General features: G+C 41.1%; 1 protein-coding gene across 6 annotated transcripts in view; it reads right to left on the bottom strand.

The window, feature by feature from the left end:
* Positions 1-27,057, bottom strand: part of LOC108266386 (receptor tyrosine-protein kinase erbB-4) — a 338,116-nt gene that overhangs the window by 8,815 nt on the left and 302,244 nt on the right. For 3 of the 6 annotated variants that reach the window (XM_017469591.3, XM_047156284.2, XM_053680748.1), the window contains 5 exons: positions 13,840-13,995; positions 11,959-12,034; positions 11,588-11,734; positions 10,078-10,175; positions 9,561-9,806 (listed from right to left, as the gene is read on the bottom strand). In XM_017469591.3, the coding sequence (XP_017325080.1) occupies positions 9,561-9,806; positions 10,078-10,175; positions 11,588-11,734; positions 11,959-12,034; positions 13,840-13,995 (723 nt within the window). Of the gene's footprint in view, positions 1-10; positions 2,425-9,406; positions 9,807-10,077; positions 10,176-11,587; positions 11,735-11,958; positions 12,035-13,839; positions 13,996-27,057 lie in introns of those variants that run through there. The other 3 variants (XM_053680749.1, XM_017469592.3, XM_047156285.2) reach the window with 3 other exon arrangements.

The following is a 27,057-nucleotide window of genomic DNA, read 5'->3' as shown; positions in this document are numbered from 1 at the left end:
CAAGAAAATCCTTTACTTACAAATAATATTGATATGTTTAATGAATAGGGCCTCTGCTTCTACATTGCTTCTATAACTCCCATTCTGAAAAAGTTAGGACGGTATGGAAAATGCCAATAAAAACTAAGTGGAGTGGTTTTTGTAAATGTTCTTTGACTTGTATTTAAACAAAAAAAGACGTATAAAGATGAGGTATTTGATGTTTTATCTAATCAACTTTTTTTTTTTGAAGATAAATGTTTATTTTGATATTGATGCATGCAGCACGTTCCAAAAAAGTTGGGACAGGGCAATTTAGGACTAATAGCAGTATGACAAGTTGAAGTAAGAAGGTGATGTGAAACAGGTGAGGCAATCGTTGAATCATAGTATATAAGGAGTCTCCAAAAAAAGGCCTAGTACTTCAAGAGCAAGGATGGGTCGAGGCTTGCCAATCTGCCAACAGATGCGTCAGTGAATAATCAGACACTTTGAGAGCAACATTCCCCAAAGACAAATCGGTAGGATTTTGGACATTTCACCTTCTACAGCGCACAATATAATGAAAAGATTCAAGGAATCCGGTCAAATCTCGGTGCGTAAAGGGCGAGGCCGACAACCACTTCTGAATGTGTGTGATCTCCGATCCCTCAGACGTCACCATCTTAAAAACAGTCATGAGTCTGTAATGGAGATCCTGACATGGGCTCGGGAATACTTTGGTAAACCTTTGTCGTCGACACCATTCGCCGCTGCATCCACAGATGCAAGTTAAGGCTTTACTATGCAAAGCAGGAGCCGTACATCAACTCTGTCCAGAAGCTCCGCCCACTTCCCTGTGCTCGGTCAAAAAACTTTGGTCAAAACAGCCGTCGTGTTCTCCGGGCCAAAGAGGAAAAGGACCATCCAAGCTGTTATCAGCGTCAGGTCCAAAAGCCAGCGTCTGTCATGGTATGGGGGTGTGTCAGTGCACATGGCATGGGTAACTCGCACATCTGTGATGGCACGATTAATGCAGAAAGATATGTACACATTTTGGAGCAACATACGCTGCTCAATACGTGCTACATACGCAGGACAATGCCAAACCACATTATGCCTAGATTACAAGCGCATGGTTGCGTAATCAGAGTGTGTGTATGGGTGCTAGCATGGCTTCCCTGCAGTTCTGACCTGTCTCCAATTGAGAACATGTGGTGCACATTATGAAGCGCAAATTAGGCAACGAAGGCCCCGTACAGTTGCGCAGCTGAGGACAAACCTTAATGGATGAATGGAAGAAAATTCCACTTGCTAAACTTAACCAACTGGTGTCTTCACTCAGCGTCCAAACACTTAATAAGTGTTATTAAAAGAAAAGGTGATGTTACACAACGGTAAACAGTCGACTGTCCCAACTTTTTTGGAGTGTGTTGCAGTCATCAGATTTGAAATGAGTGTATATTTTCCAAAATAAATTCAATTCATAAAGTAAAACATCAAATAATGTGTTAGTAATGTGTTTTCAATATAGTCCAGGCTGAACTGAACTTTCAAATGACTCTTTCTTTGTTTTTGTTTTTGTTTGTTTTTTTGCATTTTCCATACTGTCCCAACTTTTTGGGAATTGTAGCTGTACAATGTTGATGGGCTACAATTATCATTGTTTTACATAAAATACAGTTGGTACACAGAGCAGTTATTATGGAAAGTTGGGGTAGGCATTAATCACTGAGTGTAAGGGGTCTGATGGGAATTCTAGCTCTTTTAGTGAGTCACATTGTTGGAAAATTATATCAGATTAAAATAGGAAAATGTAGAAATTAAAAAGAAAAACTCTCCTTTGCAATAGTTGAAAAAAGTGTCGAAGGGGCCCGAGCGAGGTGAGCCTGCAGGGATAGATAAGAAAATTCGTGCATATGTAAAATAGACACGCCCACACACACTCACACGCACACAGAAAAAGAGTTTGGAAAACTTTATGTAGTTTAATTAAAAACACATAAAAGAATGACTTTTTAACAATCATGGGTTTTACATAAGATCTTCGGGGATGCATGGTTTTCCTGTTCACGGCCCAGGGGATTTGGGTAGCCTGGGTGCCTTTAGAAGCAGTAGGGATCTGGGGAGTTTGCGTCCCATATGACATTCTGTGGTACGTTTGGACAGCCGCATCCGAATATCTTTTCTTCATGAATGGCACCGAAACAGATGTTTGAGTGGATCTGTTAATTCCTCTCTTTGGTGGGGGAGGGGATAGCGATGCGCGTCTGTGTGGATGCGTCCGTTCTCTTTTTCCTGAAAGGCAGCACGGTTAAACGTGTTTGAGTGCCAGAATCCGCTTTACACCTTCTGAGAAAGGCCCGGTGAAGTGGGTCCGGGAGGGAACTGTCGCCGTTTTCCTTTTAAAGGAAGGTCCAGGGTTCTGTTTAGAAGAACCAGGGTTGATGGGTTTGGATCGTACATCTAGAAAGAAGAGATATCAAAATACGTAAATACATATAAAATATACATAGGGCTGGACAGAACGCAACAGGGAGGATAGATAAGGAAAAGGCTGTACTCACCCATGGCTTGGCTGGAGAGAGAGATACGGAGGGTAGTAAATGATGAAGAAATCAGATATTGGCTTTTCAGATTTGAAAGAGAAGGGCAGATGCAGGCAAAGGTACATGGATGCTTTAATTGTATATAAGACGCATTGTAAACGATTGTATTTTGTTGTATCATGTTTCACTCTGGGTGAAGCGTGTAACCCTGGGCCCAACTGGGTTCATTTTGCTGACTGCTGAATAAACCTGCTTCTTCTGAATCCAGTCTGCTATGTTATTTCTCTAAAAAATACAAGTCCAGATTGCTTAATTAAGTTCATTGTTTAAGTTTGTGAGCTAGCAGGGCCAGTGCACGCTGAAGTGGCCCAAAATTTTCCTGCAATATCATCATAAAAGTTTATTCTTTCAGCTTTTTGGGCAGGATTTCGATATTACAGTCAGTGTTTGTTATTGTTTACATTACCATGGCTGAAATTGTTCAATAATTATTTGTACAAGTCAGAAAGGCACCAAAAATGTGTGTGTGTGTGTGTGTGTGTGTCTGTGCATTATTTCATTCCCTTGGTTTCCTTGAAGATATGTCTCCATTCATCTTCAGTGTCTAAACAATTACTGTAGATGAATGAATGAATGGGTAATGACATACAGCTACAGCCCAAATCTACAAAAAAGTACGAATAAAGTGGCTCAGCTATGTAGAAATCCCATTTTGCTGAACTGAAAGCACCACATTGATGTGTTAACCTGTTCATATACATATTCATGTATAATTTCCTCAGGGCAATGCACAATCAGTATTACAATGCAAAATTAGCTAACCTGAAGTTTGTACAAGATCTGTGAGCTGATACCATATACCACAGAGCAAAAAAAAAAACAACAACCTGATGCACAGCTGATGCACCAATGATTTCATATGACATTACAGCAAATTACAATTCCAATGACAATGGAATACTTGCGTCTTTTAATTGACCCATAAGAAGGCATCGTCAGTAATGTAATTAATATCCGTTTCTGAATATACTACAGCTTGGATCTGGATATAAAAAGCAACTTTGAAGGCACTAAGAATTTGCCTTGGCTGCGTTTGACTTAATATTCTGATCCGCTTTGTGCGTTTCAGTTCCGTTTTGTTCTCCCTGAGCAGAGTTTAGTCAGCGAACTCCGGCAGAAAGACGTCTGTCATGTTCCACAGAGGCTCCGGAGGATTGATATCTCTCATTGATATTCATTGTGCTTTGCTTAGCCTTCTCTTCCATCCAGAGAAAAACAAAACAGCCAGTAGAATATAAAATGCTGCCTGTGTAAAGACGATGGGGGGAGTGAAAGCAGACTCTGGCCTTTAGGTCTAATAGAACAAACATAAACCTACTCACCCCATATAGACATAGTTTGACTATTGGGAAGATTTCTAAAGGCAGTGTGTATGTGTGTGTTTTTTTGTTTGTTTGCTTTTGCATGCATCTTGAACATATTGACATTAGATAAAACATGTATGCAGTGGTTTCAGTCAATGTTAGAAGAATGTAATCAAACTTATTACTATTTTATACTTCGAGTGACTAGTTTATTTTGTGTGCTATACCCTTCTAGTATTTAATAAACGCACAAATCAATAGATATCCACATTATATATTGGTGCTTGAACGTTTGTGAGGTTTTTTTTTTTTTCTTCATGTTTCTGCACAAATATGACCTAAAACATCATCGGGTTTTCACACAAGTCCTAAAAGTAGATAAAGAGAACCCAGTTAAACAAATAAGACAAACATACTATACTTGGTCATTTATTTATTGAGGAAAATTATCCGATATTTCATATCTGTGGGAGGCAAAAGTATGTGAACCTCTGTTTGAGGATTCTCTTTGTGTATTTTTTGTGTGTGTGAACATCTGATAAAGTTTCAGTTCATACATACGGAGATATATAGAAAATTCTAAAGGTTTCACAAACTTTCAAGCACCACTGTATGCTTTAGAGATTGAAATAGCTATCGAAAAATGTGTTATTTCGCTGTCCTTGCCAGCATATTTGTTTTATAAGCCTCATTTGGAGTAAAATATCTTGTTTTGGCATCTATCCCTTACAAGCAGTAACACTACAGCTCTGTTGACAACACTGTTGTCTTTCCTTGGCATTCTTGCAACAGTTCTTAAGTTTCTATTTACTTTTTAATGTATTTATGTCAAGTCTTGTTTCTAATAATTGATATCATATTATAGCCATACAAATATTTGCTATTGGTTCCATCTAATAAGTTGCTTGGTTACTTTGCCAGTGTGGTTTGGGTAATTGCCTTGCTTCATAATGAAGCAATCAAACTGGAGCTGTTTTGTTTTTAGCGTACAAGCTGTTTAGGGAAATCAACCCTTTGTAAAATCTTAAAGCATCTTCCGTTGAACCAACGAGTCTGTTCTTATCAACATAAACGCGGGTATTTTCTACATCCGGTTACACTACACGCTACAGACATTCCTATATTTCTCTCCAATCCAGAAGATCCGTGATGTAGATGTGCTGGTGCCATGGTAGACTCAAGGCCAACTGGAGAGATTGTACGGTATCTCACTGTTGACTAAATTGCATCCTGCTTTCATTTAAAAATGTGGAAAAACAAAAAATCTTCAGCTTTACTGAGACCCTTTTGTAATTTAAAATATCTAAGCCAGATTGTAGCGGTCATCAAGCACGCTTTATTTTTCTTCTCATGCTTAGCTTTGTACCAGCCATTGATTGCTTTCTCCTCTCCCCTAATTTGTGAATTCATCTATGCACAATTTAGGATTTATGAAGTTTTTTTCTTTCAGAACACGCTTCTCAACTCGTCATGCTTTGTTTATTCTTACTGAACGGTCATGCTTGTTTGGGCTGAAGACAGACAGTGAAGGCGAAAGATTGATGCGGTTCGACACTTGCGGCATGTGTTTACAAAGTGATTTCAAGCGAACTCAGAACTTTGACACCATCATAGATTCATTTCTCCCAACATAACATATGTTGGGAGAAATTAATCTATGATGGTGCCAAAGGTGATGTGATACAGGTATATTTCCCTCATTTATTCATACACATCAAGTCACAAATTATTGAAGTAAATAAATGCAGTAACCTGAAAATACAAATTTATCAATTCAATACGCATTAAATCTTATAAATTAATGATTACACGTATTAACATATTTAACAATGGCCACATTCATATACATCAGACATGCATCGACCTACAAACCCCCACCCCCGCACAACCCCGGGCACTTTTTTGACATCAGTACTGTTAAGAGTTAATAAACCGATGACGTTGGGGTTCAGCGCAAACACTCTGCTGCCACTTGCTGCCTATGAGCAAACATCCCCTTTCGTTTGAGTGAGGACCCTGCTATTTACACAGACTGGCCCTCGTAATGAAAGTGCCACCAGTGATGCATCCTGGGAAATGGCGTGGGGAGTACATCTCCTCTGAGAGACAGAATGGCCCTTTACCCACTGTGGTTAAAAGACAGCTATCAATATCTGCTCAAGCTTGATTGCTTTCACAAGCTGAAAAGGTCACCGTGAGCAAATAATATTTGTTTTTCATCATCCGCTGACTTTTTTTATTTATTTATTTATTTTATAGATGTGGTCACTCTGGAAAGTTTCATTGGATAACCCTGCAGTCAGTCTTACCAGATTTCGTACACAATCATAAAAAAGAGCACTTTAATGTAGACTTGCATTATAAAGCTACAGACTGCAGAGTTTAGTGTGTACACATATGATCACCTGATAATCATATCAAATATTCAAAAAGTTCAAGCCATAAAATGTGATATTCAATAAGAAGACTGAATTAGTGCAGAGAATGAGCAAGTGTCTTAAGGGAATTTCTTGACTCTATATATTACCTGATAACAGAATATTCAATATCCAGATGTGTTTAAAAAAAAAAAAAAAAAAAAAAAAAACTAAATTAATTTCCAAACTTTCCAGATCTGCACAAGAACCAGTGCGTACATGATTCAAGCCTTTTCCTTGGGCTTCTACGTGAAGTATTTCAATTATGTATGGTCTATTATGTTTCATAGCAGCTGATTTAACCTGATGAACCCGGGTGCCACTTCTCATAAGCCTGACCGATTGGGACGTGCATAAGTATTCACACCCCTTGAACTTGTTCACAGTTTATAGTGTTACAAACTGAAATGGGTCACGCCGAGAGTAGAAGTTCAGAGCTATCAATGGTTTAAACAATCAATCTAACAGGACATGCTCGGGCAACAAGAGACACCTGTCAGTCAGCTATTCACGATAATTTCACTTCAATCACTTGGAAAATGGATGGGTTAACATGGGTTCTGAGAACACCATCCCACACAGTGAAGCATGGTGGTGGTAGTGTCATGTTGTGCGTATGCTTTTTATCAGCAGGGACTTGAGAAACTTGTCAGGGTTGAGGGCAGGATGGATAGAGGCGAATACAAGGTACGCCTAGAAGAACAAACTGTTCATGTCTACACTAAACTGGTGTGGAGGTTCTCCTGCTAACAGGACAGCAACGCTAAGCACATTTGCAGTGCTACACTGGAGTGGTGCAAACCCAAGAAACTGAATGTCTTAGAATGGCCCAGACGACCAGACCTCAATCTGATCGAGACTCTGACAACACTTCAAAATTGCTGTTCATCAGTGTTCTCCATTCAATGTGTCACAGCAATTCTGACAAGAGAAGAATGTGCAAAAATATCAGGATCCAGATGTGCAAAGCTGATTGAGACATATATCAGAAGATTTGCAGCTGCAGTTGCAGCCAAAGTTGGTTCTACCCGTTATTGACCAAGGAAGGGGGGTGTATTTTGCACTGTTAGATATATTGTGTAAATCAAATGTTGTAACACTACAAAACGTGGAAAGCTTCAAGGGTGATGAATTCTTAAGCAAGGCACTGTAGATAGCAACCGTAACCAAGTATAGACGGGATCAATAAAGCCTTATTCATTTATAATAAATAAGTATCCTTCCACCCAATGTCTCCGTCACAAAGAGACAAGGAACTCATTTCAAACGTCAGTTCGGGCCATTTCTCAAGTAGTTAAGCAGCAACTTCATTGAAATAATACAGAAGTACACTGAGAGCATGACAGCTGAATGTGCATTAAAATGCAGAAGACCTTCCAAGCCATGCATAAGTTTAACTAAATGATCCAAAACCTGAACGTTGGCAGAGGAAGGTGGGGGGGGGGAGAATGACAAGAGGGAGAGAGAACGTGTTAGCATGTCTGACCTCTTGTCCTTCTCTGTTTTAGTAAGAAATAATGAGAGATTTAAATTTTGGAGAACACTCTGTGTGCACTTTCCCTCTGAAGGGTGCTAAAAGAACGACATGATTGATTGGCTCCAAATTTGTCATGGAAAGAGAACTCTACTGAAGGAGGCCAGTCGGAGGTTACTGGATGGAATAATGAGGGCTGACAGGTGACAGAAATGGGGAAATGATAGATTCCTGAAATCAATGTTAAACTCTCAGTTTGTCACTGTTATTTGCACAGTTATTTGTCATTTTCTTTCTTTCTAAGGTTTTCAGCTAAAGTGCTAAAGTACTCGTGGACAAAGTTGCACAGGCAGAGGAGTATGTTTGGTTTTTTGTGCTAATATAAGGCTATAAGTGAATCTCAGTGGTGTATCTCAGTAGCTTCCTCTTCACCACCCACTTCTGAACCCTAGCAGCAGAGATGGAAAGTTAAGTTGGGGGGAAAAAAGACTCGACTTGGCCTCGTGAACAACCGACTCGAGACTCGACTTGGCCTCGTGAACAACTGATTCGAGACTCGAGTTGGCCTCGAGAACAACTGACTCGAGACTCGACTTGGCCTCGTGAACAACTGACTCGAGACTCGACTTGGCCTCGTGAACAACTGATTCGAGACTCGACTTGGCCTCGTGAACAACTGATTCGAGACTCGAGTTGGCCTCGAGAACAACTGACTCGAGACTCGACTTGGCCTCGTGAACAACCGACTCGAGACTCGACTTGGCCTCGTGAACAACCGACTCGAGACTCGACTTGGCCTCGTGAACAACCGACTCGAGACTCGACTTGGCCTCGTGAACAACTGATTCGAGACTCGACTTGGCCTCGTGAACAACTGATTCGAGACTCGACTTGGCCTCGTGAACAACTGATTCGAGACTCGACTTGGCCTCGTGAACAACCGATTCGAGACTCGACTTGGCCTCGTGAACAACTGACTCGAGACTCGACTTGGCCTCGTGAACAACTGACTTCGAGACCCGACTTGGCCTCGTGAACCACTGACTCGAGACTCGACTTGGCCTCGTGAACCACTGACTCGAGACTCAACTTGGCCTCGTGAACAACTGACTCGAGACTCGACTTGGTCTCGTGAACCACTGACTCGAGACTCGACTTGGCCTCGTGAACCACTGACTCGAGACTCGACTTGGCCTTGTGAACCACTGACTCGAGACTCGACTTGGCCTCGTGACCAACTGACTCGAGACTCGACTTGGCCTCGTGACCAACTGACTCGAGACTCGACTTGGCCTCGTGACCAACTGACTTCGAGACCCGACTTGGCCTCGTGAACAACTGACTTCGAGACTCGACTTGGCCTCGTGAACAACTGACTCGAGACTCGACTTGGCCTCGTGAACAACTGACTTCGAGACTCGACTTGGACTTGAAGACATAGGCACTTTGAAGGGAGAGTAATCAAGCTAGTCATGCTGTAAGATGGCTTCAAACTAAATTTCCATCAATAATGACTTAAAAACTGAGTTCCATTTTTAACAGTTTGAAAGTAATAGTTTTTTGATCATGAATAAAAATGTAATTAATGATATAACTAACACCTTGTGCGCTTTATTAGTCAATTTGGAATAAATGAACAAGACATTCTGTAGAAGTAATCCGTTTTAATATGTCAAAATTGAAATAAAAATCGAGAAAAGACTTGGGACTTGACTCAGACTCCGCCTCAGAGACTTGAGACTTGGACCGCATGGAATCGTGAACATGTCTGCCTAGCAGTGTTGTGTGTACAACTCACTCGGTTGGAGTCAAGGCGTGAGCGAGTGGTGTAGGTAAGAGGGGGGATGTTGAAGGTGTGAGGCACCAGGTATTCCTCGGCATCCATCAGGTCCTCCAGCTCCTCTTCATCCAGCAGACTCTGGAAAAACTTACTGTCATTGGGGTTGGGCAGCTTCATCCGGTCGTCACCCTGAGGAACAGCAGCGTTATCATCAGAGCTGTACACTCTGGTAATCCTTACTGCGCTGTTACAGTATCGAGATTGCTGTAACATGTAACAAAAACAATCATATTCTGAGGATCCTGACCTCAGATAAGTTCCAGATCATTTTATTTATTTTATTTGTGTGCATAGCTTGAAGGAATCATGACTTGAGACATGATCCCTGTAAATCTGACAACTATTTGAACGTGTTCGCAATTATAAATAGTTAAGTAACAATTGCATTTTTACCTAAACAATAGAAAAGGCTTAGTTAGAATACAGTATTAAGTGTAGTCACAGTGTAAAATTCTGCGGTATGTTTGTGCTTTACCTGGATGACGAGGTAGCGCTGGGGGTCTCGGGCCATTCTGCAGAACTCCGCCGCTAGCTCCTTAAACTTCGGCCTGCTGTCCGCGTCAATCATCCAGCCTGAAGCCCAAACACACAACACCGGTTTCAGTTGAGTCGATCAGAAGAACCTCACACAACACTGTTTACTGCAGCTTATTCCCCGCACCCCCGTCCTTCAACGTTCTACATTTATGAAAATCCTGTACTCTGTAACTACCACTGGAGGGCTAAACACTACTATGAGTTTCACTTGAGCTGAATACTAAGTGGAAAAACAAACAAACAAACAAAAAAAAAGAAACTTGAGGAAAGAAATAGCTAATTTCACAGATGTGTGTCGCTAAATCTTCCTCTTAGGAATTCAGGTTGCAGGTAAAATGTACATCACATTTACATTTATGTTTATTCGTTTAGCAGGCGCTTTTATCCAAAGCGACTTACGAATGAGGAAATACAAGCAAAGTGATGTATCACGCAGAGAACAATACAAGTAGTGCTACTAAACAAGATGTTTAATTGAGTTCCAGAAGAAGCAAAGTGCACAGAGTCGAGGTGTAAGAGCCAGAGTACGTTTTTTTTTTTTTTTTTTTTTTTTTTAAATAATGTGTGGGTTAGCATTTTAGGGGTTAGTTAAGTGCTCACGGAAGAGGTGGGTCTTTAGCTTTGTTTTGAACATAGGTCTGGATTGAGGTTGTTAGTTCATTCCACCACTGAGGAACAGTTGGTTTGAAGGTTCTGGAAAGGGACCTCGAGCCACGCTGAGTACTCCGCGTCGGTCGTTAACAGATCACGTGTGCTCTGAGCGATTTCCTAAATGTATACTACGTGAAGATTGTCGAATTATTTATTTATTTTTTTGCTCATGCTATTCGGTTCAGAAGTACACATTGTTCCAAAAAGATAAACAAACAAAAAACAAAAACAACCCAGATACGTATAAGGCCACGTTAACAAAAAAAAAAAAGACACAACAATAACTTGAGACGGGTGAAATCATTTCCCGGCAAGTTCAATTAAAACAAAGGCTGTTTATTAAACACTATCGCTTCTCATAATGCGGAATGTGGTCAGCATGTTTTTATGGAGACCGGCAATGGTGTGTGACCGATGTGGGGATGTGAGAGACATAAACTGCGGTGTAGAGGTTACTGTGATGACCTTCGTAGAGTGTGATGAGTAAGCGAGGGGTCGTGTATTTAGCTTTTGTCCAAAACTTTCACTACATCTACTATAACTGCATACGTACATTACGGGTCCTCCCTGGATTCTTCTTCAGATATAGGTCACAAGTGAAGCCATCACTTCAGCTAGTGTGTATGTGTGAATGATTCTTTTTAATAATACGAGTTAACTGTGTTGCAGTACATATAATAACTCTATTATAAATACACTACATTCCATTGACTATAAAATATAAAAAGTGTTTAAGCGTCACTGAAAGACAACAGAGGTAGCTGAAAGACAAGAGAAGTGCGTGAAAGTGTTCGTACATTTCACCATGACCATGTAGACGTCGATGGTGCAGATGGGTGGCTGAGGGAGTCGTTCTCCTTTCTCCAGCAGGTCAGGGATCTCGCGTGTGGGAATTCCATCGTACGGCTTTCCTCCGAATGTCATCAGCTCCCAAATAGTCACTCCTGGAAGAAAATACATATGGTATGCCCCCAGTATCGAATTATATGGTCAAAGTAGACGGGTTTGCAATAAGCTAATGCATGCAATCTTAAGCGACAAGTAACATCACAGCAAAAGAGTAGAACACACACACATTCGGAGAATGAGTCCTACTGTAAATGTGTTTCTGCATAAGTTCATATAAAAGCAGGTGCGCAGTGTATAAATTCATATTTAAGATAGTTACCGTAACTCCAGACATCGCTCTGGTGCGTGAACTTCCTGTAGTGGATACACTCCAAGGCCATCCATTTAATAGGCATCTGGAAAGTAATGGTGTCCATATTTAGGGAAATGACTAGGATGAAACACAGCATTAAGGGTACTCAGTAATGGGCTTCCCATCCACATTATTCTTATGCGACTTGAATTTGCTAAGAATGAAAATAAATAAATCTAACAAAACCTAGGCATATTAAATTCAGTCAAATTCCTCATGAGATCAGGTTTCCATGGAAATGTTTAGAATGCTAAAACACTAACTAGCTAGCTAACACTACATGCTGCGAGTCATATGTGGTAAACTATATATTATTGCATGTCTTATTATTTAGTACCATTTGGCGTAATATCATTTTAATTTTTGGTTTGGCAGAAAACCAGCATCACGTGTGAAGCATTGTTGTGGTAGCATCATGAGGATTGTTGTCCTCTTGGTAGAACAAAGTATGAAATTAGGGGTTTCTCAGCAATGGGGGTGAATATTTATGCATTCCCAACATCGATCGATCAATCAATCATTTTATGTGCTTTTATTTCTATAGCCACATTGATAATTCACCTGTTTGCAAATGTAACAATTTTGTACTAGCTAATGATGCTAGAGGTAAATTGAAGACTTGCACTTTAAAGGTCTTCGGCTTAGAAGAAACCTAGCTATGCTAGGGTAGTAATCCCCGCATTCATGTGGTATTAGCTCAGTTTGGGGCTTGCCAAATGTCAGGAATGCCTTTTTTTGAGTAACCTATGTAAACTTGGAGTGTTGGGAGCCTTATATTTACGTTTTGAAAGTGGTGAACTAGCGAATGATGCAAGCGTTCTTATTAGTTTTAGTGGTGTTAGAGGCAGATTATGCCTGGGTTGCTACAAAATATGGACCCCTAGATGATGTCCAGAATAGATGTTGGCGTTTTTGGAAACTCTAAATTTGGCAAGATGTTTGCCTCTCTCGAGTATCTAATATAAAACAGAATACGGGTTCAATTTGAAAAAGCAGAAAATCGAATCAAAATAAACACGCAATGGTTTACATATTGTAATATCGTAATATCCTATTACATATGACATAAGACAGAGACACCGTAAGCCAAATATCCTGTTAATCCTTGATGTTCACCCATGTCTGTTGTCTTAATCAAACCCTTAACTCGAACACAGAGCTAAACAGAGCTGTTCAAGCCAGACTTCCTTTTTTAAAATGGGAAACATATTGTACTTGTCTGCATCAGTTCAGCTTTCAAAGAGGTTTAAAGCATCTCCCTCAAGAGAGTGCAAACATGCAGGGCTCCGCATTACGGCTGGTTAGAGCTAAATGGAAAGGTTTGATTCACTTTGAGGCAGAATTGATTGTTACATGGGGGAGTGAAGAGGCGAACAGTTCCCATTTAAACGAGAGCAGCATGGCGCAGTTGCACACTCTCCAACAATCTTCTGGCCGACGTAGGGTTCAGGAAAGGACATGGGCAAGTTTGCAGTGTTTGACTCTGGGGTTTGGAATGAGAAAGTGAGACAGAAGGAGAATAACCGAGAGAGTTGAGAAGTGCAGAGCGAGTGTCTGAATATGGATAAGAGCAATGCGGGCTCTTGTGGGACAGCTAATTGACAAGTTGATTATGTAGCGAGGGCTGTAAATTAACCTGTCATAGCAGCCGGTGTTTCTAAAACCAGGAGACCATCAAGGGATGCATATTAAGCATGCCGCATCTCTCGATTACTTACAAACAACATCGGATTAACTTGTTTTGCTGTCAGACACAGAGCACACCTGCTAACTCCCGAGTCGCAGAGGAGCCAAATTGGAAACACGCGCACGCCTACAAACCAGGCGGACGCCGCAAGAGACACTGACCTTCCCGCCATCCGCATTGTATTCCTTTTCATCTGCGTCCAACAGCCTCGCCAACCCGAAGTCTGTGATCTTGATGTGGTTAGGGGATTTGACCAGCACATTCCTTGCTGCCAGGTCTCGGTGCACCAACCTCCGCTCTTCCAGATACATCATGCCCTGTGAAGATGAAGGTCACACAGGAAACTGTCAGATAGGGCTTAAATTACAGGAAATACTGACGGACACTAAAATCACGGAGAGTCACTCAACCTAAAACCCAACCCTTTGCCGTCAAGACCTTCTGACCAATCAGGCTTACCATATTATCCATCCATTTTCCATACTGCTTATCCTACAGAGGGTCACAGGGAACTTTGGGCACAAGGGGCCACCCTGGACGAGGTACCAATCCACCTGCAAACACTTTCCCACACTACGGACAATTTAGAGATCCCAATCAGCCTACAATGCAAGTCTTTGGATTAGGGAGGAAACCAGAGTACCAAGAGGAAACCTCAGAAGCACAGGGAGAACATGCAAACTCTGCACACAGGGCGGAAGCAGGAATTGAACCCCCAACCCCGGGGGTGCATACAAGCTATAAAGCGACATACTAAATGCAAATGATGTACCCTTGAGGTAACATCACAGCCTCAAGGAAATGTACAGTACATTTATTTCTAAGAGTGTAAGGTGCAGATGTCCTGAGTGTCTCCTGTAAATGTATGTCTTAGCAGTGGGAATCCATCAGTCAGTCAGCTTAAATGTCTCTACTAGACCATCCAGCTCAGTGATCCGGCAAAAAAACCTGTACTGTTGTGATAATTAATCAAGATTGTTGACAGGGAAATAGATCAGGCCTTTCTCGCTCAGGCGATTCTCACGCATGGACACATCTCTCTCTGAACGATGAGAACTCAACGTATTGATTTTCTGCAGGAGCAAACAATGCATGTAATTGATTTAAGTGTGATCCGCGGCATGGAGGCCTTTCGCCGGAGAGTTCTGCTTTTGTGAGAAATTGGCCCTGACTGCGGCTTTCGAGTGCCCTTGAGCTGCAGGATGGATGAAATTTAAATTGTAATGTGATTGGAGGGGGGAAAAACTTTTTTTTCCTCTCTCACTCTCAACACAAGAACCCCTGATCCATACTATAAGAGGAAAGCTGAGCAATCTCAGATGCTCATTGCAAGTTTGTTTAGGCAAGTTACACATTTTCTTCAAACCGTGTGAGCAGGCTGTCTGGGAACAGGGACGAACGTTCTGATGGAACGACAGCATGAGCATACTTATAAAGTCACAAGTTTCAACAATGCTTTCAAGAAAATCCTATCCCGCAGAATGAAAACGGGGGGGCTGGGGGGTGTTTATCACATACACCCTGGTGAATATTGACGAGGTGTGTGTGTGGGGGGGGTGTTTATCACATACACCCTGGTGAATATCGACGAGGTGGCTATTTAACGAAAAATATATACATGTGCCAAACAACAGTAATAATAATAATGAGGAAAAGGTCTGGTGTGAGTGCTACTTATTAATAAACAGCTCCTCCTCCTATTTTTATTACTGACCAACACCTCCCACTTGATTTCTATTGGGCTGATGATCACATGTCAAAGTTCTCCTAGATAAACTTATCAGTGCTATCAGAAGCAAAAGTATAGCTTTCACGTGTAAATGCTAAGGCTAAACTGTAAATATTGGCACCTGTGGAACGCAGTTGCCTCACAGGATAATGGTGACAACACAAGGTAAGGAGGAACAAAAATAGAGTAAACAATTACCTGCTGTTAACTCTATTCGGTCCATACAATAACGCCTAATCAAGTCATTTACAAAGATGGCTTAATGTTATATTTTACAACACATATTCCAAACCCTGGTCCAGGAGCACATTTTCATGTTTTTCTTGCTCCCAATACTCCTGATTAAATGAATCGGCTAATTAACGGCCCTTCTTAAGTGGACGTGTGTATTAGAAGAGAAGAAACATGACCGTGTGTAGGACAGGGGTACTCTTGGACAAGGGTAGGGATAGTTTGCTTTATAATGTCGTTTGCTTTTGTTTAGTTTGACTGCTGCAGTGTCTGACTTGCAGAAAAAAACTGCTATATTCCGACTCTTATATCATAAACCGTAAACAGCACACCCTGAATGAGTAACTCTGCACAGTAAGCCTGTCTAGAGGAACAACAGTGGCTAGAGGAAAAATCCCAGGCAGGAGGGAACGTAGCCAAGTCAAACTGCAACTAACCGGATTTAGCCGAAGACGAAGAGGGAAGGAGCGTGGACTTGGACTTACAACATCGTAACCGTGAACTCCATGAAAGTGAGAGAGGAGACATTGCGGTTAAACCTCTCATGATAATAAAGCACATTAAACTGAAAAGTGATCATACATAGAAGAGATGGGAGATAATGAAAGAATGAGTAAAAGAGATCCTTCAACTGTGAAGGAGAGTATAATCTGAACATGGTCTGCGCTTACGAGTCTGGTAGCCTTCGTCATTTTACTTGTCCAAGGACTAGCTAGTTACACAGAAGTGGCCACTTGAATAAAATTGCAAACGCATACTTATTTTATGTGATGAGAAGCAGGAGGCCGATATCACTAGGTTCCACTAATTACATTCCAACAACACGTTTGAATAAAGCGTAAAGAGAGAATGGTGTTAAACTTGATCTCTTTTCCCCCACTCAAAACCTGTGACAAGGTGTTCTTCAGGGATCAGTTCTAGGCCCTCTATTGTTCGTTATATTATGCTAATCCTTGGTTATATAATAGGACGGGGATTACCAACCCAAAGCTCAACACTGATAAAACTTTTATTTATTTATTTTTGGCCTTAGTTTGTAGACGGTCCTTCTATGAAGCATCCGTGGGTCTGAGAACGTTACTATATAAATTAAGCATCTTATTCTTACTATTTCGTACTCTGAAAAGCTCATCAAAGGTTTCTTTCCCCATTGAACTGCAGGTTTGCAAAAGTGGACGTATAGGCAGCTAATGGAACTTGTATTTGCAAGATTATGCTAGTTGTGACCAGACGTGCAATATAGATCAGACATCTGGGTCCGTCTGTGCCGCAGCGTACCGTTGTGTTTCCGGAGGATTCTCTTTTGGTACACCTGATTTGAATGGATTATCATATGGATCGTGTAGACGTATCTACAAGACTGGGCTTTAATCTAAACCGGGCATGTAGAAATGCTCCTCATTTATGTTCACATTCACTGGACATCTGACTTTGTTCTGACAGTCCATTATGAGCTTGACGATTACCGGATGAACTGAATCAGGTGTGTTAAATTAGGAAAAATTCAAAAATATGCAGGTCCACAGAAACAGATGCCTTGTCTTAATTTGGTTCCTATTCAGTCTATCGTGTATGGTTTGGCACGCAGCCATTTTGCAGTGCTGTGGGAATTCTCATTGGGGGGAAAAAAAAAATTCTATTCCCTGAGTAGCTCAGCATGTACCATAGTGATTTCTTTCAGCTTGAACTGTACAGGTGAGGATTGATACTAGACTGTATGTATAATAATGTATGTATTCCATTTAAAAATATGATTTAAAAGCCACTAAATCCAACCGGCACATATTATAGTTAGTATAATAGTTTGTAATACTTCTGGATTATTTTTTTTTTGTGTGTGTATGGTTTTAGGTTGCTAGGTCATTTATAACATTCAGATTGTGACAAAGATGTGTTTCCAGGACACTCGTTAGTAAGTGTTGTCTGAATTGTCTCATTTACTGATGATACCCTATATATCGTACATAGACAACAAGTGAGTATGAGAGCAATTTCACAGAAATGATGCAGATTTTAGGTGAAGTGTATAGTCTTTATGCATATTCTTCATATAGATGTCCCTTACGTTTTCCCAATTTATTATTATTATTTTTTTTTAAAAGTCTTGCAACTGGCCAAAGAATAGAATATTATTTATAATATTATTTATGACCCTCTCACCATCTCAAGAGCCACCGAAGTAAGTTACCTAAAGTAAAAAAAAAAGCGTACTTGTTAATTAATAATAAATAAATGAATATGTTAAATAAATAATGATGATGATAATAATCGTCAGTGTATTGTTGCTTTTGATTTGGGTTTGCATACCTAACATCTCCACGCGACCAATGACATAACGTCATAAGTCTTATGCTAGCTAGCTACCTAGTTAACCAAGTAATTCGCAGTTTGACATGACTTTGTACAAAGTCCACAGCGAATAGTAAAAGTATGCACACAAGTGAAAAATTATCAAATTTTCTACTGGATTTGACCAAGTTCAATCAAATTTTTCACCCAAATTTGTTAATTCTAAACATAAGCACATATTAAAACTAATTTTAGTTTATATATATAAAATATGTATATAATATATAGCTGCAATACAATACCCACCCATTACCCAGCATAAAGCTTTTAAAAGCTGTTACAGTCTGTTCTCCATATCCCACTGCTCTGAAGCAAATTAGCTTGATTAAAGCTTCTCAAGCTAGTTTTATTCATGGACCTGTGTTGAAATGTTGAAATCATTTCCCATACTACCCTCTGACTCTGATACCAAAGCACAGCTTGAGACTACAGGCTCTTGTTCAAAGCCAGACCGACTAGGCTCTTGGTTAGGCATGATTAATGAAATGATAACACTTTAGCGGCGGAGTTATGGCCCTCTCCCTGCTCGGAGAAGCTCTCGTCCTGTGACACTCATCAGTGATTTCAAGGAGAAATGCTAATCAGACTCGTATTACTGAGTGGCCTGTTTGAGGTGGCTTTCACGCTGTCATGGCTCTCAAGCACACTCCCATTTTCTCTTCCATACTAAATCTTTCCTCGGCAAGCAACTGTAATCCAGGATAAGAAGGAGGATTGAATGTGGGGGGTTGGGGGGGGGGGGGGGGGGGGGGGTGAAAGAAATGAATCCACGTTGCATTTTGGGTAGGTTTCATATCCATTTTCGTTAATTTAATACGAATAATTTATAACATAAGATTTGTCTTATTTACTTCAAGAAATGGGGGGAAGAAAAGAGAGGCTGGTGATGCACTGTTTATACCTGCTGTAATGTATTGATGTTCCTCAACATAATTAGTAAAAAAAAAAAGTACAAGGTCTTGTTCTTTAATAAAATAAAATAAACACTAATTGCTGTGGAATAAGTGGAATAAAACACTTTGGGATGTGCTCTTATTGAAAAATAATCAACGTCAGGGTCGTAATAGCAACTCTCTGTTTATTATTTTCCTGTTAATGCACGTCCCCACGTGTGTGTTCCTTACATACTGGGCAACGTGATCAGAGATGATCTCTTTTTTTTTTTTTAGATTCTTCAACCTGTGAACACTTGAAAATAGGGCACATTATAGCGCACAGACTGTGTGCTCGAACGCTAAAGGGAGCAGGCAACAACCTGTGTCTTTATGTGTATATGCTCTTCAAGCATATACTGATGAGTCTCTCTCTCCCTCTCTCTCTAATATATATATATTATTTAAAAATATTAATCATGCTCTGCGTTTGCAATTTTTGAGACAATTAAGCAGCGGAAAATGGATGAGTCGGCAATAATTACAGCCGGCAGTCAGAGCGGATGTAGATACAAGGGGGTGCTTTGAGTTCGACACAGACGACGTGTAAAAGTCAGTCCTCGGATGGCTGTGTGTGCTTCGCTTTCGTGTGTTGTTTGTTGCTTAGAGGAGTGAGGAAAAATGGGAGAGAAAGAGAGATGAGGTTTAATTAACAAATGAAAGAGAGAGGGAGGGAACTCTCCAGGAATCACTTCGACGGAGACTCCTGTGTGTACACGGGTTGCCCGATGATGATGACTTGTCTACCTTAGTAATTAAAATGTATACATCATCATAAACTAGCCACTGTTTTCAAAAACCATCACAAAGTCAGCCACCAGAGTATGATCAACTGTGCCTGAAAATCACTTTCTCCCAGAGAGCCCAGAGGAGGCATATAAAGATAAAATGGCCTCCACAAGCTCCTGTAGCCTTTTTAACCGTATACTAACGCTACAGCTCAACAAATGCAACGTGATGTTCAGTCTATTTTCAGTCAAAATATAATATAAAAATAAGTCGAAATATAGCAAATGTTTATTGACGTACTGTGTCAAAAAAAAAAAAAAAAAGAGAAAAGAACAAATTTTAGTACCAATGTTAGGGTTTTATTTTAGAGAGCTGTCCAATTTACTCTCTCTCGCTCTCAAAAAAAAGAAAAGAATAAATAGCTAAATAGTAGTGTTGTAAAACTAGCAAACCTATTTTACTAGAAATATAAACAAAATTAGCTAACTTAAAAGATTAAAAACGTATTTGCGTTTCCTCCAGGTTCTCTGGTTTCCTCTCAGATGTTCGCTGATGTTAGTATTTTCTAAGCTACCTTATTTTATACCACTTCCAACCACACAAAAAGAGAGACCTAGCTAGATTGTTTTACTAGCAAGATAAATCAAGTTCGTTAGTTCTAGCTAGCTCTAGCTAGGCAATTCAGTTGTATTTTATTTATTTGTTTTGGGCTGGCACGTACATATGACAATGTGTAAGCAAGACGGCTAACGATCTGTGTGGTTTTAGCTAATGGAACAGACAGTGTGCATGACCACCACATTCACTACACCTGCCCATACATTGTTAAAATACATACATACATACATATAAGCCCTCAAGTTCTAACGCTGTGTTCAACATTCTGTCGTTTTGCTCTATTTTCCGTCACCAGACCTCATGAACCGAGCTCATTATAAACACTTTTCACCAAATATCTGCACCTCATCATCATATCCCTGTTATAATGCATTATCTCACCAAGCTGACAGGACAACAATGTCTCTCCTTCATGTTAATAGAGAGCCTGTCTTCATCTCAATCGTCCCGTCAGGGCCGGGAGCCAAGGCCGCGGCGCTCGCAGTGTGTTTCGATCAGATTAGCTGGGGCTGATCGATACTCGCCCTCATTACAATGAGTCATGAGATGGCTTCGGCGTGCAGTATTTCTCTCCTGTGTGGAGTTCAAAGACAATTCAAAGCCACGTATCGCCAAACAGTGATGATAATTCACTCGGTCCCAAATGGAAAATCCAAGTAAGGTCCTGTGATTAGGATATCAGCTTCCGTCCATTTGACTGTTTTTTTTTCTTTTTCTATCGTACTGGATTAATACTGAATATTTATTTGTTGTAAGGACAGACTCTGAGAATAAAGATTAGTCTCTAGTCAACTCCAAAATGCCTGGACCTGCTCAGGGGTCATTGTGGTAGGACAGGCAAGTTGCACTGGTACACAATATGTTGTGGAATTTCCTGTCCCTGGTGAGATTCGCGTGACGGTTATTACAATTGTTACAAAGACTGGGTCATAAATAGCGTACTTTTCAATAATACGAAATCCAGTGAAATGTAGCACGCTATTAATAACTGGCTTATTCGAATTATTCGTGGGGGGGGTGGGGGGGTGGCTGGAATGCCTGACATGTTTTGTGATATTCATTTACAGGCTTCTTTAGATAGTGAAAGGGCCAAAAAGGGCCACCAAGGGCCAAACACAAAAAAATGCACAAGAAAGATTGCCACTAGACCACAGGTTGATGTTTAAGAGGAAATCCAAGTGATGCATGTACAGTATAGACCCCTTTTTTTTCAATATTCATTCATTCATTCATCCTCGATAAGTGCTTTATTTTAGTCATAGTCAGAGGCTACTTCCATATTATTCAACATGTTCGTTTTAAACGCTCGAGTTTTTCAAAAATCGCTCGTCCACACGAATATCTGAAAACGCTTTATATCCCTGTAGTGCGCATGCGTAGAAACGTATAAATGTGTAACGTAAATCTGAAGGTTGTACAAAGTGACAGTCTTTAACAGCGCTATCTAACCGGAAAGCAGGCACAACTACGGTACAACATCGTCCACCATCTTGTTTTTTTTTTTTTTTAGTTAAATGGATCACATGACTAAACATACATCAAAGCTCATACATCAAAACATACAGCTCCGTTTTCGCTGGACGAAAACGGCGTCTCGGTGTGGATGGAATGTAGAGAAAAATCTACGTTTACAGATGTATCCGGATTAATGTAGACGTCGCCAGAGAGGATCCAGAGGGAACAGTGGAATACACCCCGGATGGAATTACACCCAGTTTATCTTTTAGTTTAGCCAGACCAGCTTCCTGCATCTTATTTTCAGAGGAGGCATGAGGGGAAAAAAAACTGAGAACCCCGAGGAAATCAACACGGCCGCTGAGATGTCATGAAACTCCGAGTAAGCCGAGCTCAAGATCGAACTAGGGACCTTGGAGAATTCGGAATTCAGCAGGTATCGTGCGGATTAGGTTACAGCGTGACTCGTAACGTTATCGGGGTCGCCATTTTACACAATCGATCATTATTCCACTCACAAGGATCTTGCGTCATGAATCAGAACCGAAGAAGGAAGTTTAGTGGAAAACTTGAGGTGATGCTGATGATGATGAAAAACTGAAATTAAATTATGGCGCAACAGATTTTCACATACGAGCGCTAATTCAATCCCAGCCTTTCGAAAACATGCTTTTCCCCGGCTCCTCCAACCTCCTTCTGCGTTCCACTGTTTTTCACGTGCCCGCGTTTCAAAAGAGAACTTTAAAATAAATCGACACTTGCTGCTTTGAGTGTTATTGAATATCCAGACTTCCCTTCGTAAGCGTCCTCTTAAAACCGTCCTGGTTCAGTTAAGAGCTTGGCGTTTGCGCTTTCTCAAAGATGACCTCGTTTATCAGAGACGCTGTTCGTTAAATATTAAGGCTACGTCGTCATTTTTCAGATGATTGTTTTACCACGCCTTCTATTTGGAATATGGCGGCGAGAGACTTCCGTCGCGTCTTCCTTTAGATGTCCTGATTTAACATGCCGTGAATTATTCCACAATTCTCTGAGCTTATTAAATCCAACCCGTCCAGAGCTGTGTAAAAGACTGAAAAGATCAGAGAAGGATCGACTTGGTATCTCTCTTCCTCTTGCTCGTTCTTGCGCTCTCTCTCTCTCACTTCCTTTCATTTAATCATAACTACCTCTGACTGCGATTAATCTTGCCCAGCTTTCTCTCGTCCGGCTAGAATAATGCATCGCCGCCGTTTCAATTACGGAAAGCGCAAAGCGGCGTGATGCTCTAATCTGAGGTCTTACAGGTGTCCTGATCAGTACATCCACGCTGCCCTCAGCACTATTCCAGCTCTGTGTAATTCCATGCACATCATTTCTCATTGTCTGCAGTGGATGGTGGTGGGATATTGATTAGGGTTCCAGCTGTGCTACTTCCTCTGGGTATGGTTTAATTCGCTTCAATTCTTTAAGCCTAATGCATCTTCTCAGTTTGTACTCCTCTCAAGGTGTCTTCCATTTTGTTTTGTTTTTTGTCTTCATGGAGGTCCACTGTATGAGGCCTCATCTACTGTACGTTGACGCTAGCAAGAGACAAAACTCACTTCTATGCAAATGCATTGTGACATTAAAATCGAATGAATCCTTGGACAGATGGTACGCGTGGGCCGACATTTCTTCACTTCCCCGCTGACGGCTTTAGTTCCTACTTTTGCGGTTAGTTCCTGTTTGACACGCAAAAATACCCTCGTATCCTGTCTCATTCTGTCTTATATGACCTCTTAATAAATGTGTACAGAGACATTATGAAGAAAAATAAAGCTTGGAAAGAAGTAGGAGACATTTGAAGTATGCGTTGCTGCCTCTGGTAGGCGTGTGTACCCTGCTGAACAAAACAATAGAAACTATTACGGAAATTCGAACGGTTTTAATGGGTATAATGGGAGTTATATTGGTTTTCATGGAAACTAGAATGGACCTTGTGGGTCTCTACTGGTAATGTGTTGAGTTTATGTCTAGTGGAAACCAATACAAATTGTTAAATCCTAATAATAGAATATGGCCCAAAACACACTATATTTGTTAATGGTTTTTAATGGTATCTGTAGTGGAAATGATTTGAATTTCAGTAATGATTTCTATTGGTTTTTTTTTCCAGCAGGGTAGACAGTAGCTAGCTTGGTTTGCTAATTAAAAAACAAAGCTATTACTGAAGCTTAGCATGCACCGTGTAAATCAAACAAACACTTTTCACACTGATTACTGATCATTTCATTTAGGTTCATTTAGCTTGAGACGCAGCTAGTGTTTCTCAAGAAGAAAAAAAAAAGAAGAAAAAAGACGCTGGACAGTGCACACCCACAAACTATAAGCGGCACGAGAAACTTGGCACCTGCTAGCGTGAACATAGAGTTAAAATATCTGTTAATCCAGGATTCACAAAACTCATAAAATAATCTAAATGTCATTGTACTCATTGGTCTGATTATAGAAATATAGTCTAATTATGATGTGGGTAATTGATGCATCAATCTTCGGTGCAACAAAGATGCTAGCATTGCTAACATTAAAATCCCTGCATGCAGAGATAGAAAAAAAACAACAAAATTTTACTACACTTAAAGAAAAAAACCCTAGCATAGATCAGTGGACAAGATGGTTCCATGTTAATGACGATAAACAGAACTTTATACCATGCTCTTTTACCTACCACAACTCACAGGTCGGCCATCTTGTTTTCTGTTTCCCTAGACATAGACTTCCTACTTCCTTGTTCCTTTCCGTTTCAGGGAATTGCCAAGGGCCAAGTTTTTGCGTAAAGCCTTGTTTTCATGTTTCGCCATAGCAAGAGGTCTAGAAATCCTGAATAATGTGACTAAACCGTAAGTGTTGGCACCTCGGTTTCATGCACGTGATGCAGGATATGGATATGGCTAGAAAATATGTAAAGTTTTGTTTAATAAAAATCAGAGCACACCAACCTGGGACTACAGACACCGCAATATATAAATAAATAAATACTTTTTAAATAACATTTTCAGTCTGGATGCAGTAAATATAAAAACTATTGGGGGGGGGGGGGGGGTTAGGTGGAATAATGCAGAAAGATTAGAAGCAATACTGAAGCAGTAAGATTAAATCAGAGCCACACACACACGGTCAGGACTCCCTCTGTGCCCCATTAGGTCAATCTGCCAGCCGATGATGGGAAAACACACAAAAAAATTTAAAAGGGAGGAGGCTTTTCTCCCAAACAAAAGAATAATAAAGAGCAGAGCGGAGAAACAGACAAACATGGCCAACAAAACACACACGGACACTTTAAACACTTAGTGTAAACATGCCACTAACAACTAGTGCTAATGCTCTGGAGGAAAGAAGGAGAAAGAGTGTCTTGTGGTGGAGGAGGAGAAGATCAGACACACACACACACACACACACACACACACGGTTTCTCACACCTGTGCATTACGAGGACGAGGCAAACGGAATATTGCAGAATAGAGAGATATGATTGACAAACAGATGGAGATATGGACACAGACAGAAAGAGAGATTACAGAGAGAGAAACAGACTGGTAGACAGAGAGATGGAGAGACGGAGGGACAGACAGAGGCAGGCAGAGAGAGAGATAAACAAACAGAAGGAGTGGGGGACAGACAGTAAAAAAGAAAGTCTTTACTTGTGCCCATCTCTCATTGTTGTTCAGTTGGGAATGGAATGAAATCTCTCTTTGTCTGAGAGAGGTGCATGCTGGGAAATATTTCAAACAGAAACACAATGTAGTTCTTCTGTGAAGGCTCCCAATAATATAGAATAGTCTTCATCGTAAATAATAATAATCTGTTCTGATCTGACCTACTTCACCATTGCTTTCTCTCTCTCTCTGACTCCGCTCACTCACACTCCTCTGCCTCCAGTGTTTTTCATGCAGTGACACCGAACTACAGCGTAAACGGCGCCAATAACATGACCTTGCCTTGGCAAAGCACGCGTCTGCCCCTGGCGCATGGCACATGGCACAGGGCACCAGATGGGGCTGGTAATGTGCTTGGCGTGAGGGAGGAGGGGCTCGCACCCGTCACTCTCCTCCAGGTGAGACCCTGAGACCTGGAGGCCCACGGAGGCAGGAGGAGGGTCGCCAAGTTCATTAACAACACAGTGAGGGGCAGGTGGGGGGATGGGCCACACACACACAGAGCTGCCCTTAGATGTGACCTACACGTGGGGCAACATATGATCTGGCCATGAGGGTGTGTAGATTTCCCTTCACCTGGTTTTATGCAAATGTTGCATCTGTACAGGAAATATAGTGAAATACTGAAAATAAAGACAAGAAATGTGCTAGAATAGTGCAGCGGTAATGTCCATGGTGTAGTATGCTAGCAGCTGGGGTTAGAACTTCAGCTCAGTTCAGAGTGTTCCTTTAATGAACGTTTTTTTTGAGTCATGTGACGCAACATGGCGGAGCAGTTCTGCCAAGCTGCGGCGGAGAACTTTGATTTGAACTTTTTCAGACTCCGTGGTCTTCCTTAACCAGGGGCCAATTTGGGCGTGGTGGACGCAAGGTACGTCAGAGAAAAGACTGAATCTAAATCACACGCTCAGAAGACGAAAACAATCGAAATGATTGACTCCCGTGCATACACCTAAAATGGCGGATGTATCGTTAACAGTTGGCGAAATGGACACTCTAGTTAAGCGCGTTACTGATGGAGAAGTTCTCTGTCATGACTGCGGAAAACCGCGTTGCCGGAGTTGAGTCACATATATCCATGATGGAAGACACAGTTGCCAGAGATAATGCTGATCTGGTCAAGATGAAGGCAACCCTTGAGGCTGCAAATTAGATGACTTGGAAAGTAGAAGGTGGAGGTGCAACATCAGAATAATTGACCTGCCCAAGGCTGAGGAAGGTACTATCCCTGTTCTCTTTTTCAAATCCTGGCTACCAGGCATGCTGAATATTGATTTTAAGCATGGCCAGATCAAAATAGAACGTGCTCATCATATCTCAACGCGCTGTGATCCTGAACCTTCATAACTTTCAGGATAAAGTCCGCAACATACAAGCTGCTTAAGCTGCCCGGAAAGCTACTGTGCAGCTACAAGCAACATACCATCTCCATCTACGGGGATTTCTCGGCTGTGATCGTCAGGAAAAGGCAGGCATCCGGGGCAGTTAAAAAATGCCTCCGCAAGAACGGAGTGGGCTTTGCCATGATCTATTTGGCGGTCCACAGAGTGGAGTATGAAGGTGCCAAGTTCTTCGAATAGCCGAGTGTTGTGGAGCATTTTCTGTCTAACCTGCCTGTCTCGACTCCCAGACTCATGCATCCCGTCCTGAAGTGGCTGA

The sequence above is a fragment of the Ictalurus punctatus genome, chromosome 6 (genome assembly GCF_001660625.3).
Source record: "Ictalurus punctatus breed USDA103 chromosome 6, Coco_2.0, whole genome shotgun sequence".
NCBI lineage: Eukaryota > Metazoa > Chordata > Actinopteri > Siluriformes > Ictaluridae > Ictalurus > Ictalurus punctatus.
The sequence above is the reverse complement of the archived record's forward strand: the minus strand, read 5'-3'. Positions and strand labels throughout refer to the sequence as shown.